The 16161-nt window shown below is 53.2% G+C and overlaps 1 protein-coding gene across 1 annotated transcript; it reads right to left on the minus strand.

Annotated features, from left to right (window-relative positions):
• Window positions 1–5558: 5558 nt before the first annotated feature.
• On the minus strand, window positions 5559–12111 carry LOC126037216 (uncharacterized). Its single transcript, XM_049797480.1, has 9 exons — window positions 12069–12111; window positions 10351–10422; window positions 9822–9893; window positions 9549–9620; window positions 9350–9457; window positions 8041–8148; window positions 7422–7490; window positions 6580–6724; window positions 5559–5630 (listed from the first exon to the last, which is right to left on the minus strand). Exons 1-9 carry the CDS (start codon window positions 12109–12111, stop codon window positions 5609–5611), a joined length of 711 nt encoding a protein of 236 aa, XP_049653437.1. The 3' UTR covers window positions 5559–5608.
• Window positions 12112–16161: the final 4050 nt, after the last annotated feature.

Genomic DNA, 16161 nt, shown 5'->3' on the forward strand with positions numbered 1-16161 from the left:
TTGCCTCCTCTCTTGTGCAAATGCTGGTGGGGTGGCTGCCTGGAAAAGCAGCCCCACAGCAACAGCCTTCTGCGCAGAGGCAGGTGTCGGGAGTGGGAAAGGCTGCTTCACACGTTTTCAGGCACTTGCGCTGAAAGCAAGGCTTGCCTGTGTGCAGGTGAACGTGCTAGTGGAGTTCCTGATTGAAAACTGTAGGAAAATCTTTGGGGAGGAGATGGCTGGCCTTTCCAGTCCACCAGCCGAGGAGTTGCCAGCGCCCATGGGCAGATCCACAGGTATGAGGAGGGACTGAGGGTTGTCACAGCCTGAGCAGACAGCCGGTGTAGGGCTTCAGGTTGCTTTAGCTGTTGTCTGCTTCCAACAAGCCACTTCGCTGCACATGCTTTGGCTTTCCAGAGCTGCCTTTGGAAGAGCAGTGTGGCCCTGCAGGCGAAGCGGCCGTGGAGCACCAGGCAAAAGCCTTCCTGGACGCACCACCCTCTCTGCTCATCCTCCAGAGAGCAGCAGGGGCAGACACAGTGATGGGATCGGAAACAGCAGAGGTATGGCAGCTCCACAAACACTGGGACAACAGGTCTCATGTAGGAGGGGAGCTCCTGATGAGTCCAAGTAGCTGCTCTGCCTCTTCCTGGCATTCCATCTCTTGTGGCTTTCTGTGGGTTTGGGGTTTTTTTCCCACTGGCATGATACATTGTAAGTAAAACTGGAATGGTTGTTTCTCAAATGCGTTAGGCATGTGCTTAACCAAGGGAAATACCTACAAAGTACCTCCAGAAAGAGAGATTTCAAAAGCAAAGCCTCCTACCACAGAAGGTGTTATTGCACCAAAGGGATAGCCGCAGAGCTCTGTCTCAGGAGGGCAGAAGAAGCCCTGGCAGAATGAAGCGGGCAAGCCTTTTCTTGCCCGGAGGGGGACCACAGGCTCCCTGCTGAATGGCCCCCACAAGCGTCACACACCTGTGTGAACATTGTGTTCCAAAGGGAGGCCCTTGGAAGACAGGGCTAATGCAAACCAGCCAAAAGGATCTTCTCTGTAGAGCTATGGTAGCAATTTGCCAAACAGTCGCCTGCTACTCCAGGGCGTCCCTTGCCACCTGCTAATGCCGACATTTCTGGTTTAGGCACCTGTTGTTTTGCCTCCAGCCACCCCAGAGACCGCAGTGGACTCCCTGGTGTGCGCAGAAGAACTCAAGAGCCCTTCAGAGGAAAGCAGGTAACATGAGTCAGCTTTGGTTAAATCCAGAACTGATTCCAGTTGACCCTGGCTTTACCTATCTAATCACACTGTGGGATGGAAAGGTTTGCAGGCTGCCCCCAGGAAAATGAAAACCGAAGAAAAAGAAGGAGAAAAGAGGCCTGGGCAGAGGAGAGGGAATGCCAACAAGAAAAGGAAAGAAGGAAGAGAGAAAAAGATGGGGACTGAAAGAAAGCAGGAAGGGCCAGAAGGTGAAGAAGCCCAGGTGTGTCCCAGGCTCTGCTGCCTGTCTTTCCCAACTCTGAACACTGCTCTACATCAGTCGAAGTCGCTGCCAAGGACGGCAAGGGACGGTGCTGCACAGGCTTTGGAAAGAACTCCGTGGCAGCTCCCCAGGGGCTCCCCATCGAGCCCTGCTGCGTGGTATTACCCATGGGCATAAGAGGCCAGAGCCATCCTATAGTCAATGCCAGCAATGGCTCTCTCTTCTGGGCTGAAAACAAATCCTTGTCGACTGTGTTGCCCAAAGAAAGGGGAACCAAGTCATGCCTGTTCCTGCCTTTGTGGGTTTCTCTGTGCTTTCTGACTCTATCATTGTAGGTGCCAGTTTCCTGGAACTGGCTGAACCACGGTGACTCCCGGGCTCCCGCACTTCATGTGCACAATAAAAGACATTTTCTTTTTTCTTACTGTGTCTGCTGTGTGATCTTCTGGCTGAGGTAGAGGTTGTTTTGTGATAAATTGTATTAGAGGAGTTGGGATCATCCCTTGTCCCAGAATCCTTTCCAGCAGGCATCGGGGCTGAGTTCAGGGGCTTTAGGAGTGAAGCACAGAATCACACAGAACGGCTGAGGTTAGGAGGGACCTGTGGAGGTCATCTGGTCCAACCTCTCCGCTCAAGCAGGGCCACCTAGAGCAGGTTGCGCAGGACTGTGTCCCCTTGGGTTTTGAGTATCTCCAAGGACGCAGAGTCCACAACCTCCCTGGGCATCCCGTGCCAGCGTTTGTCCCCTCTGACAGCAAAGTTGTTTCCTCATGAGCAGCTGGAATATCATGTGCTTTAATTTGTGCCTGTTGCTTCGGGTACTCTCGGTGCACACTCCTGAGAAGAGCCTGGCTCCCTCATCTTCCTTCCCTCCCAGAAGCTTTTTATACACATTGATAATACACCTCCCCTCCCCTCCAGTCTTCTCTTCCCCCAGCCGGAGAGCGCCAGGTCTCTCAGCCTCTCCTCACATGGCAACAAGAAGGAGAATTTCCACCGGTCCTCTTCTGGACACTTTCGGAAGGCCTCCCTCCCTCTCTCTCAGATGAGAAATCTGAGCCATTAATCTACATCTAGGTTTCCTCATCAGCTGCGCGATTGCAGTTTGATGTGGTGGTGCAGAAACAAAAGTGGAAGGAGCTACCATCTGTCACCTACCATGAAGGTCAGCTGTAGCGGAGAGGATGTGTTCGCTGATTTGCTGCCTCTGTAAGAGCAGGCCCATGCTCCATTAGGAATTCAACTGCAGGTTCCTCCTCTCATCCCAGCCAGGTCCCTTAGTGGTCCCTTGGCTTTCCTGGCTGCTCTGCTGGTTCCCTACTGGCACAAACCAGAGAGGAAACCGTGCAGTGCTCAGCTCTTCAAGGGCTGACGTAATGAGTAAAAGGGGCAAAACTTTTCTCTCTTGTTGCCCGAGCTGAGGAGGATATGTTTTTAGTGTCAGCAAAGGCTTTTGTGACTCCGTCAAGTTTTTCTTCTTTTGTTGTAATTTTTTAATTTAGAGGAAAATTAATCAAGGCATCCAAAACGATTCTAGGCTTGATGGTGTCAAAATAAGCCAAAAATCAGTTTGGAAGACTGACATTTCAAACTCTTCTTTCACTGCTAGACATTCCAGAACAGCCACAAAATTACAGGCTCAGAGTTGAAACCCAGTGTTGTGGCTGACCTGAAATTTTTTCTCACTTTTTTTTTTTTCATCCACCGATAGTTATTGGAGGAAAAAAAGGGGATTTCTTTCAAAATAGAACACTTCTTTTCCTCTGTCCTCCTCCTTCTTTACCTGTGATCTGAATGTTGGTGCTTTTAACGTGGGAGTATTTTAGTGCTGTGTCACTGACGTAATAGCTGTGATAGAGACGCTTATCGAAGGACAGGTAGAAGTTGACACTGGAGATCTTCAGGCTGGAGAAGTCAAAGGAAAAAGAAGGGGGCTGGCGTTGCCTGGAGAGGGAGGGTCCAGTGTCCAAACTAGGTCAGCTTGTGTCCTCATCTCCCATGCAGCACGTGACTCGCACGCGTGGACTGCAAAGCAATGTGACTCCCAGAAAAAGCTCCAGGTTGCCCCGCAGCACTGAATGGGAGCTCAGCCCTTGCCAGCGGGAAGGAAACAAGCCCTGCAAGCACACGCTGAGGCATGAGACCTTGACTGGGGCTAAGGGCTATGTCAGGGGACCCACGTGAGAGAGACCCCCAGCCCCTGGAGTGGCGGCTGGAAGATGGGTAGGTGAAAGGATGACCTGATGGGAGCCCTGCAGGGCCTCGTCTGTTGGACCGACGGGCACCTGCCCTTGTCACAAAGAGCATCTCATGGGCTGGAAAAGGGATGCTCTGGAGATGCTCTTCCCTGCGCTGGGGTTCCAGGGAAATTACAAGGCCTCATCAAGGAAGCTGTGTGCTCCATTTAACGCTCCCCTCTCCAGCAAGGGTAGGAAGGGGATTTAAATCAAGGGAGCTTGTCCAGAGAATGAGGAAGCAGTAAAATGTCAGCATGCTGGGTCAATCAGCAGTGGATCACCCTGTGCTGCCCTTGCACCTCTGGTCCAACCCCACTCCCACGTCTGTGTGCGCTTTCCGAGGTGACCGGTCCCTGCCCTCCTGCCCTGGTTGTGCTCTGTAGCTCTTGGCAGGGTTTTCAGGGAGTTTGGCCCTTGGTGCCTGCTCCTCAAAATAGGTTTCCACTCCACGAGCTTTCCAGCCTGTCCCTGCCCAAGGGACAGCCCAATTCAGCACCTGTCACCACGCACCACAGGGCTGGGTCCATACTCCCGCTCACAGCAGTCGTGACACAACCAGCTTTCGCAGCTGCAATGCTGTCATGACTCCAGAGCTGTTGGCTGTCCCACACAGCGTGTCCCGACAGTCCACGTCCACAGAGGAACATACAACTATTGCCTTGTGTTTGCTGGGTTTGGTGCCCACCAAAGCCGTTCTATCACTCCCCCATCCTCAGCTGGACAGAGGAGAGAAAAATATAACAAAGAGCTTGCAGGTCGAGATAAGGACAGGAGAGATCATGCACCAATTACTGTCGCAGGCAAAACAGACTCAGTTTGGTGAAAATTAACTCTATTTATTACAAATCAACCAGAGTAAGGTAATGAGAAATAAACCCAAACCTCAGAACACCTTCCCTCCACCCCTCCCTCCCTCCCGGGCACAATTTCACTCCCGGATTTCTCTACCAAACCCCCCCAGCGGCACAGGGGGACGGGGATGGGGTTTACGGTCATCACACGTTATTTTCTGCCGCTTCATCCTCCTCAGGGGGAGGGCTCATCACACCCTTCCCCTGCTCCAGCGTGGGGTCCCACCCACGGGAGACAGTCCTCCAACAAACTTCTCCAATGTGGGCCCTTCCCACTGGCTGCAGTTATTCACAAACTGCTCCAGCACGGGTCCTTTGCACTGTGTGCAGTCCTTCAGGAGCACAGTGTTCCAGCGTGGGTCCCCCATGGGGTCACAAGTCCTGCCAGAAAACCTGCTCCGTGGGATCCTCTCTCCACAGATCCGCAGGTCCTGCCAGGAACCTGCTCCAGTGCGGGGTTCCCACAGGGTCACAGCCTCCTTCGGGAACCCACCTGCTCCGGCGTGGGGTCCTCCACAGGCTGCAGGTGGATATCTGCTCCACCGTGGACCTCCATGGACTGCAGGGGGACAGCCTGCCTCACCAGGGTCTTCACCACGGGCTGCAGGGGAATCTTCGCTCCGGCGCCTGGAGCATCTCCTCCCCTCCTTCTTCACTGACCTTGGTGTCCGCAGGGTTGTTTCTCTTGCATGTTCTCACTCCTCTCTCCGGCGGCAGTTTCTCCCCCGTCCCAACTTTTTTTTCCTTCTTAAAAATGTTATCACAGAGGCATTACCACTATCGCTGATTGGCTCGGCCTTGGCCAGCGGCGGGTCCATCTTAGAGCTGGCTGGTATGGGCTCTCTTGAACACAGGGGAAGCTTCCAGTAGCTTCTTACAGAAGCCACCCCTCTAACGGCCCCCCGCTACCAAAACCTTGCCACACAAAACCAATTCAGTGTGTACAATGACTTTGCAGAACATGTGATTATAAATATGTGTGTGTTTTAGCAATAAAGGGTTATCCATCGTCTGCTTTCAACTTTACAGGCGTCCATTTATTTCCACCACCTGCACGGGCTCACGAAGCTGCGGAGAGGCGCCTGTAAGAGAGGAGGCTGCTGAGGCCCCACTGCGGCTGTGGGGCCGGGCGGGTGGGAGGGTGCGGGGCAGCACTGGGCGCCTCACGGGGTGCGGATGCCTGGCTGCACGTGGGAGCTGTGGGCATGGAGAGCTCCGTGCAGAAAATGGGGCGCCCCGCACCCCTCGTCTGGGGCTCTGCTCGCCTGCCCACGGCTCGTCTCCTCTCGGCCCTGACCATCCTGACCTGCCTGGCTCTGCACATGCCTGGAAGGAGACCTGCCTGCAACAGACTGAGGGGACCAAAGCTGGGCACAGCACTGCAGGGCCAGGAGAGCCTCCTGTTCGCCTTTCTCAGCGTGCCTGGCAGAGACCAGCACTCGGCTGCCCTGCCCGTCCCTGACCAGACAAGGGCACAGCCTCGGCTCTCTGCTCATCCAAAGAGATAATGTACCCCTGCACAGAAAAATACCCTGCCTGTGCTGAGAACACGCACGCTGGCAGTGCTCAGGTGCAGATGGGACGGACTGACTCTCTTTCTCCAAAGCAAGGCCGAGAGCTGGGAAGGTTCCTCACCACGGTCTGAGTTGCTGGGACACCCGGGCCGAGGTGAACCTCTGGGATTTACGGCATCACCTAGCAGGGTGATTTCTGCTGGTAGGTTCACTGGCAGGCAGATGTCACGATTGCAATTCTCACTTTTAATGGCTGTGTCTGCCTCCGTCTGTTGCTGGGTCTGCTCTTGTCGAGGCAGGGTCACTTTTAACTAACACTTGCCACAGGAGAAAGGGGTTTCAGAAAAGAGTGCCCATGTGAATTGAGAGGCCAGTTAAAACATCTTGCAGCAGCAACCTCAGTAAACTTTGGCCGGTAACTGACTCGGCACTCCAAAATACCCTACCTCTAAATGCTTCGTGGCTAATAGCAGCCATCTAATACAGAAGTTTGGCAAAAAAACTCCCAACAACTCACCGCCGTCTCTTCCACCACAGACGGATCACACAACACAATATCATTCCAAACAGCACGGAGCCCAAGACTGCCACGGCGCCTTCTATGCAGTAGTACCGGAAATCTTGAGGATCCATAGCATTTGTGCTTCTCTTGCCATCCGCACCTGGAGGAACAATTCTGTGCATTAGTGTGTCCTGCACACTGCTGGTAATCTCACAGGAGGTCTGACATTGCCAGGAAATGTTCTTTCTCACTTTGTTAGCATCTCTGCACCAGCGAACATGCTGGGGCTGCAACGTTTCCTTGGTTTCAGTAGAAGCAAAGGAAACTCTCAAAGCCATTGCAAATTAATGCACTCTGGAGCCTCTCTTTCTCCTCAGAGCTTTGCTTACACTCTGGTACGGCCGTAATCCAGTTTTCCCAGTGTCACAGGTTTGCTCCCCCTTCTTGGCCACCCGTCACATTTGCACACAATTTCTTCTGCGCTCACCCACCTTCACTCTCCAAGGCTTGCTAGTGGTGCTGCCTGGAGGCTCTCTCTGGCCCTTTGGGACAAGTTGTGCCAGTGAACAGGACTCATGAGGCCAGATGGAGAGCATGTGGGGGAGCGCAGCTGTTTGGGCAATCGTTCCTTTGAGCAACACAGACAAAACCCATCCCTGCATCAGGGAGTGCCACCCCCAGCTCTCTCCCCAGCCCAGCAGCACCCACACCCCGAGGGGATGGAGTCAGGTCCTCTCAGGAGACACCTCAACCTCGTTCTCCCTCTTCGCCTTTTCTCCAGCACGGGCATGGCCTGCATGCCCCCAGGTTTCAGGACTTGTCTCCCCCTTATGGCCCCCTGCAAGACTGCTGATTACCTGCATTCTTTGGAGAAAATTGATATCTCCTGGCATGGTGGGCTTCTCCAGGGCTGGACAGCACTGCCACTGCCAAGAATCAGAGAAAGGTAAAGCCTCAGCATGGCTCAGGCACAGAAGGTGCAGGAGGGTGGCACAGGTTCCCTCTAAGCCCATGCCCGATCCGCCAGTGAATCCCTTTGGACCTCAGTTCACAGGAGGGATCCCCCTCTGTGGGGGACTCAGGGCAAGCTCTGGGATGCAGGTATTGCGGGAGGCACATTCAGTTAAGAGTTGTATTTCCCATCATCTGCTGAGGGTGGTTCAGATGGCCTCATTCCCAAAACGGCAAAGTTCTGAAATGCCTGTGAACAGGGTGCGGTGGGAGGTGAGCATCTCACTGCACCCACACAGAGGGTTCCGAGTGAGTGTCTCTCTGGCACACCGATGGCAGTAACCTCCACACCCCAGAGATGACAGTCATCCTCAGAGAGCCGTTCCTGGCTTCTTTTAGAACACTCGCTCTGTACTAATAGTTTGGCTGCTGACAACATGTGCAGTAGCGGGCACCAGGGGAAGAGGCTGCAGACACACAGTGATTTTGATTCATGACACTGGATGACTGAAGGACAGCAATTACCTGGCACGCCTGTTGATTGAATTGCCCCTGTTTTTTCGTCAGAGACTGGCACTGCGTGACCATCTCCGTCCTGAAACGTCTCCTTCTCCACAGTCTCAGGGTCCACCTCTTTAGAAAGAAAGTGGCTCGGTTTAATTAGAAGTAACCGTTCCTCATCAGGAACGCGGTATCTTCAGGAGGCAATACTTCTCAAAATCCATTAATAATGCTTAGAAACAAAGCCTGGGCATTTGGGGGTGCACCTAGTCACTAGTCCAAACAGCGTGTCATTCATGGAGAAAAATTTAAGCGCTAGACACTTTCCAGGTTACCAACAGACAGCAAATCCTGACCTGCTGAGAGTGCAGGGGATTGCATGTGATCTTGTTCACATTCCACTTAGTGCATTTTTGGCAAACTGCAAGATGATGGTAAATTACTTGCTTCGCAGAAGACAGGAAGATGCTGTAACCAGTTCAGCTGGGGAAAGAGTCCTTCTGAGAAGCACTTCCCACCATACCAACTCCACCACATGGTAAGGGTAACAGACACGCATGGTGGACTGAACCGCAAGCTCTTGCTACCATATTCTGGGCACTTTCACAAGTGGCAGCGAAGAGCCCACAGTCCCCCAAAACAAGAGGAAAACCACAACCAAGTTATCTAAAACACAACTAGAAACAGACAGGCAAACCACCCAACACTGAATTCACAGCCCTTCATTTTAGCTGCCTTCAAGTTAGGTGTCTGGCCTTCAGCTGGGTGTCCAGCTTTCACCTGTCCCTGACCCCGAGGTCTCACCGGGACTCCTCAGACATCAAGGAGAACAATGGGGTTAGACCAGGCTGTGAAGCCGGGGTGCTCCCATCCTGCCCAGGGGATGCCTGCAGCCCAGGCAAAGTCTGCCGGTCTCAGTGACCCCAAGCTCCCGGCGCATCCTGTCCACCGGCCGAGGGCACTCTCCCTGCCAGCGACTGGCAGGGTGCTGGCCCTCTCATGGCTTATCAGGAATCACCTCCTAAGCCAAGTCCCTCACACACTCAAGGTGTGAGCACCGCCAGCTCCTGCCAGCTGGATACCAACATCTGCCCAGAACAGCTCTGGCCAGTAACGCTATAACTGGGCCAGCAGCCATCCCTGGGGCTCAGCTGAACCACAACTGGCAGCAGAGACTCTGCACCATCTCTACAGCTCACCAGCACCGGCAAGGCGTGAAGTTTGAGTGACAGTGCAGTGAGGCTCTGATCGATCCCTTCCTGCTGCGTAGGCTACGGCTTGTCCATACATGCATCTGAAACCTCAGCTTCCCAAGTCTTCCGGTTATACCCACCACGTGCTGCTTTGTCCAATTCCTTCAGGATTTCCTTTAGGACTTCTGGTGACCACTGGGAAGATTTTCCTATTTCAGCTTTAGCTTTGTACCTTGCTCTTTGAGGACCTTAACAGAAAGTATAAAGTTAAATTTCTCAAGAATAACATACTGAAAACGAGCGCTTAGTCTGTGAAGTCAGTCAGGACTGACTACTCACCCCTGGGATGCCAGGTGAGCTCCAGCGCAGGACCCAGCCGAGACGCTGGAAAAGCCCTCCCTGTACCCACGTCTGCAACCAAACACCCACGAGAAATTCCCATCATACATTGTCATATACACCGGCTTACTGAATAGCGGAACATATAAGGGGATCACAGAACAACATGGCACACACAATGCAGGTCTATATTCTCACACCTGCAAGAGACATCTTGCTCACATTCGGGCTTTGAGCTGGCAGCTCTCAAAGAAGTAAAAAGCCATGACGTACCCGTGCGATCTCCCTGCACGTCAGCCCTGGAACCCGGCTGGGAAGCTGGATATCCACTGCGCCCAGCCACGTCTGTAAAACAGAACAGAGAAGCTCCCGTGAAATATGTCAATAGACTTCTTCAGATGTGAACGGCAACACATGCAGTTCAAACGCAGGATTGCTCCGTGGCACTCGTCTCTCCCTGCCACTCAGGAGCACTGTGCAGACCGTTACTGGGTGCCTGGACCATGCCGGTTTAAAACAAACCATGCACAGCGCTGCCGGCAGAAAGGACTCCCTGGAGCTCACACCAGCTCCAAACTCAACCCCAACAAGGCCGCTGGCTTTGCAGCAGGCACTGGAGGCAGCGCAGGGTCGGAGAGGCTGGGAAAGAATGTTTTGCAAGGCAGAGCGCCTCAGGCCGCGTCACTGAGCCTGACCCATTCCCTCTCTGCTCTTCTGCATGTCTAAGCATTGGCCAAGAAAATATTAAATTTCACATGAACGAATATTAAAACCTAAATGCCCGCTCGTTCAAGTGACGTACCTGTGGGGTTGCCCTGAGGCTCCCAGACAAGATCCGGCTGAGCAGTCGCGTGGCCGCTGGCTACAGGCACAGCTGTAATCAAGCACATTTCCATTAGAGGCTGTGATCTACTTCTTTCTCGGTGACCTGCAGTCACTGGAGGGGGGTCAGGTAATGACGTGGGACCCAGACATGGGTGGAGATTTCCAAAGCTGCAGAGGGCCTGGGGGACGTGGCTTCCCCTGAGGAGAGCACTGCGGGGCTAGAGCAGGAATGCTCCTGTTTTTCTGAGCAGACATCTCCCAAGGATGGACGTCCCTGGGTCCCTGAGGCTGAAAGCCAGCATTCAGCCGGGGAGCGGCAGAGCCACGGCCCCGGGCACGGCTGTGACCAGTCCTGGGAAGAAGTGCTCCTGCAGGCTCTTGCCTGGCCCCTGCACTGCTGCTCTGGCCCTGACATGCAGGCCAGGGGAAGGCTGCCCTGGGGCAGCGCAGCACAGGGCCGGCTCGAGGGATGGTTCCTCACCCCGCGGTGCCGCTCTCGGCCCCACCGGTCACCTGGAAAATGCCTCCGCAGAGGCTGCACCTCCCGGCGGGGCATCTGCCTCCCGCTGCCCGTGAGCTGGCCACGGCTCACCCGGCCCAGCCCGGCCCCGCTGCTCTCACAGCCCTGCCACACCACGACCCCAGCCCCGCCGTCACCCCGAGGTGTGGTGGGTGCTGTGCCACGCTGCCAGGGCTGGGTGCTGGCCCTCGCCTGCCCCCCTACCTAATCCCCGCGCTTGCCACGGAGCAGCCCCGACATCCCAGGCTTGCAGGGACACCATAAAAAGGATAATGAGGCAGGTGGGGGTCACGGTCCCCCACGCCTGCACCATGACGCTGCTGCTGCTGCCGCTGCCGCTGCCACTGGCACTGGCACTGCTGGAGCGGTGCCTGTGGCACAGCACTGCACATCACGGCGTGGCACAGCGGGGCTCTGTGACCTCACAGTCTGGCCTTCCCACCGCGGCCACGGCCCTGGGGCACTGCCCCTCCCCCACATGCTTTGAGGTTTTGGATTTAGATGAAATTAAGACCCCTTCAGCATCCTAGCTGTCTGCACATCAGCACGCTCCCTGACATCCTCAGGCTCAGGTGCTTTTGGCTACAGCTGCTTCTGTGCTTGCTGTTTGGCCGCTGCTCTTCTGTGGCTTTCTCTCTGCCTCGGAGTCTGACGACAATTATGTGGGATCCTCTGGGCTGAGGGGAGGGGAAAAGAAGACATCCATATTATTTCCTATATGTAAATGCTACTGAGGCTACGGGCTGGCCAGGCTTGTATGGAGAGCTTTACACTAGATTTAGTGGGGGAGGAGGAGGAGGAGGAAGAGGAAGAACAGGAGGACGACTAAAAGATCTTTCCTTTCCCACAGTGTTGCATATCTGGGGACTGATACAGCATCACTTGCCATCTAGTCAGTGAGAAGCAGCCCAATTCCTGTAAGCAGCTGCAGGTTGGTACCCACCAGCATCGGTAAAGACGTCATGCAGATAATAATTCAGCAGCTGCTGAATGATTGTGAATTGATTTTCACCATCTTTTGGTAAAATACAAGCAAAATAAGCTTAGCAAGTCAGGAGGTAAACTCAAGCATTAATTTCATGTACGAGCAACAAATTGGTAACTACAGGGAAACGATGTTCAAGGGTACAGACAAGACGGTGGAAAACACAGCTTCAAGAAGTCATTCATCTTACTGTCTTTGCTAACAACTCTAGAGTCCAGCATTATGGGGTCCATCTCTGCAACAGGGGCTATTTCCAATTTGAGCTGCTCTTCAACAGCAAATGGGAGCTAGAACTTGTTTCCCACAGGTGGAACTGCACCATCAGGAATCCTGCTGTACAACTGCCAGATAGAGTGACTTCAAAAGCTGGAGGTGGGAATCCACTTCCATTTAAAAAAAAATAAATAAATCCTATCACTACTGCAATTCCTGATGTCCTCTGTTCATACCTGGAACATTTGATGTACCTACACCTCTTAACCACACCAGAGAACAGGCTGAGGTAGGAACGGTTGCAGATGTAGCTCATCTAGTCTAAACCACAGCTGCCTTTAAGGATGTATGGCCTCACCTGAGCTTTCATTGTGCAAAAGAATCCCTAATGTCACACTGATGCAGCCTGCTTTATTTCTGAATGCAACAAGCCCTCGAATCCCAGATTTGTGGATCTCATAAGCACATTTCTGCTGGATCAGACAGTTCAAGAGAAAACAGACTGCCTAGCCAGTATCAAAAGTTCCCAGGAAAGGACTAATCTGAGAACTTGAGGAGCCGTCTGACCTGGAAGGGGAAGTCCCTGAATCGGATGGGACAAAGACAGGCAACAGGATGTTCTCTAGTCTCACAAGGCCGAGCTGTGTGCTGAAGAAAGGGCACTGTGACATGAGCTTCTGGTGCACTCCTTGGTACTACGGGAATGGCCCCCCCAGATCTCAGTTCAGGGATTTACTCAGTTTCAACCCCACCACACCTCGTATCAGCAACGGGAAGACAGTGGATCTCAAGTAATGGCAGTGCGCTCTCACCCCGATCCAGAACCACAGTGGTCCGTCTTCTACATAGCCTGTGCAGGCCCGTCCCTGGGAGCTTGGACTTCTCTGGCCCAAGGCTCAGCCTGTAGCTCTTCCTCGAGAAAGCAGTCCCAGCACCTCTCGTCATCATCCTTCACAGGCGCCACTTCCACAGCGGACATCAGGCAGACTGACGCCTAGAACAAAACTTGCTGGGGAGGATGCTGCCTTTAGACTTCTGCTTTTCTTGGAGGCTGATGTACCTCGACTGAACAACAGGGATAAGCCAAAAAGTAGTGTGATTTCGTTAGTGCAAGGACACTGACAAAAGCCCAAAGCCAGATGCCTTCCCTGCTCTCAGTCCCACCTGTTCAACAGCTCAAAATCTTCCCAAAGCAGACAAATCAGCCTACCAGATAAGGCATGAAGCCACCCACCAGCCAGCAACATTGACCCCACGCCAACCAAAGGCACGGGCAGAACCAAGCAAGAAACTCACAGGCAACCTTTGCACCGAGTTTGAGCTGGAAGCACAGAGCTAGCACAGGGCTACAGCAACCACCACCGCCAAACACGGCCAAAACTGTCAATGACACTGCATTTTTACATGTGTCCTATTGAGACGCTTCTGCCTTTCGCTCCTACATTGCATTCTTTAGTACAGGAACAGGCGCCTGGTTAATCTTCTACTTAAGAGGTTATGAGATTATTCAGCTATCCAAAACAGAGGGAGCGAGAGAGTGTCCTGGGTTCAGCTGCGATAGAGTTCATTTTCACAGGACAGAGAGAAAGAGACAAATGCAGATGAACTAAACTACAAAATAATAGCATTGACCACTGTATTGGTTTTGTTTGGCAAGGTTTTGGTAGCAGCGGGGGGGGGGGGGGGTTACAGGGGTGGCTTCTGTAAGAAGCTGCTGGAAGCTTCCCCTGTGTTCGAGAGAGAGCGAGCCCATACTAGCCGGCTCTAAGACGGACCCGCCGCTGGCCAAGGCCGAGCCAATCAGTGATAGTGGTAACGCCTCTGTGATAACATTTTTAAGAAGGAAAAAAAAGTTGGGACGGGGGAGAAACTGCCGCCGGAGTGAGGAGTGAGAACATGTAAGAGAAACAATCCTGCGGACACCAAGGTCAGTGAAGAACGAGGGGGAGGAGATGCTCCAGGCGCCGGAGCGAAGATTCCCCTGCAGCACGTGGTGAAGACCCTGGTGAGGCAGGCTGTCCCCCTGCAGTCCAGGGAGGTCCACGGTGGAGCAGATCTCCACCTGTAGCCCGTGGAGGACCCCACGCCGGAGCAGGTGGGTTCCCGAAGGAGGCTGTGACCCCGTGGGAACCCCGCGCTGGAGCAGGCTCCTGGCAGGACCTGCGGATCTGTGGAGAGAGGAGCCCACGGAGCAGGTTTTCTGGCAGGACTTGTGACCCCGTGGGGGACCCGCGCTGGAGCAGTGAGCTCCTGAAGGACTGCACACCGTGGAATGGACCCATGCTGGAGCAGTTCGTGAAGAACTGCAGCCTGTGGGAATGGCCCACGTTGGAGGAGTTCGTGGAGGACTGTCTCCCGTGGGTGGGACCCCACGCTGTAGCAGGGGAAGAATGTGATCAGCCCTCGTCCTGAGGAGGTGAAGCGGCAGAAAATAACGTGTGATGACCATAAACCCCATCCCTGTCCCCCTGTGCTGCTCGGGGGGCTTGGTGGTGAAATCCGGGAGTGTAGTTGTGCCCGGGAAGAAGGGAGGGGTGGTGGGAAGGTGTTCTGAGATTTCGTTTTATTTCTCATTACCTTGCTCTGGTTAATTTGTAACAAATTGAGTTAATTTTCCCAAACTGAGTCTGTTTTGCCCGTGACAGTAATAGTGAATGATCTCTCCTGTCCTTATCTCGACCCGCAAGCCTTTTGTTATATTTTCTCTCCCCTATCCAGCTGAGGATGGGGGAGTGATAGAACGGCTTTGGTGGGCACCTGGTGTTCAGCCAGGGTCAACCCGTCACAACCACAAAGCAAAAGACCCAGAGACCAGCTGTTGGTTTTACAGGGACAAAAGCAGATGCAGGAAGAAGTACACGCAAGTGTTTGCAGGTGAAAACCTAGCACGGGACTAAAGATTCATGACCTTACCCAGTATCGCTAGAAGGCAAAGGATGCTCTCAGAGCTACTCTGACGTGTGCCAAAACATTTAATAAATTCAAGCTGCTGTTTCCATCCAGCTTAAAAACGTTAACTTACATCCCTCTCCTGTTCCTGAATATCCAGAGAGCGAACTATCACTAGAAGCCTCGTTCACCAGACATTTTCTGACAAACTGCTTTGCGACAAAAAGCAACAAGACGGTTCAACAGGAGCACAGGCTGTGCGAATTCAATGCTTGCCAGCCATCTCCTACAGAGCAGAAACTAAGGTGATCCCAAGGAAAGTTAGAGACCTTGCCAAGTGATGCAAGTGCCGCAGCAACTCCACTGGCAGAAAACCTCTTGAGCTTCAGCTGGACTTGGGAAGGGATTTCCTAAAGCCTTTCGTCCACAGCTACCCCTGCAAGCAAGTAGTGGAGCAGCACTGCCTGGCTTCCCTCCTGCAGCACTGACAAGCAAAACAGCAGGCACAATTCAAAAATCAGCCTCGATCAATGGCCCTGAGTGATCTGCATCAGAGACTCAAAAGAAGGAATAAGGCAATTCAACTATAAACAGAAACACATCATTGACTACCAAGGCAGAGCAGACAGCACGGTTTGTACTATCCTGAAGTATTCTAAACATCAGAGACATGACCTCACCTCAAACCGGCTAAGTTAAGAACACCAGAGGGTGGCACCCCAGCTCTTCTCAAGGGTGGCCAGCTGGGGACCTGAGCTGCTGAAACAACCCTCCAGAGAGTGCGGCATGACCACGCTGGTGTGCAGCACCTTACGACATGCACTGCTGGCACTGCTGCAGGGACAGGGTTTGCTTCCACTGGAGCAGATGCTGCTTTCAACAGCTTTCAACCCAGTGGCACCCCACAAACCCGAAATAACCCTTAGGCCTGGTAGCATTGCCCAAATCCCAGAACAAACCCTAAATCCAGATGCACACTGCTCATTTCTCTGTATTCACACCTGCCCACAGCCACCTGTTGTTTCCAATCTTGTAAATATTTTAGAAAAAAAACAGGTTTGTTTTTTTTAATTTTTTTAATACCTGCTTTGACTTCACTACAGTACAGGCTCAGAGTCCATGACAATGGCTGGTAAAGTCCATAGCAATACAGAATGGTGGAGGGATGAGTGGGATAGGTG

Source organism: Accipiter gentilis, unplaced genomic scaffold, assembly GCF_929443795.1.
Source record: "Accipiter gentilis unplaced genomic scaffold, bAccGen1.1, whole genome shotgun sequence".
In the NCBI taxonomy this organism is placed as follows: domain Eukaryota; kingdom Metazoa; phylum Chordata; class Aves; order Accipitriformes; family Accipitridae; genus Astur; species Astur gentilis.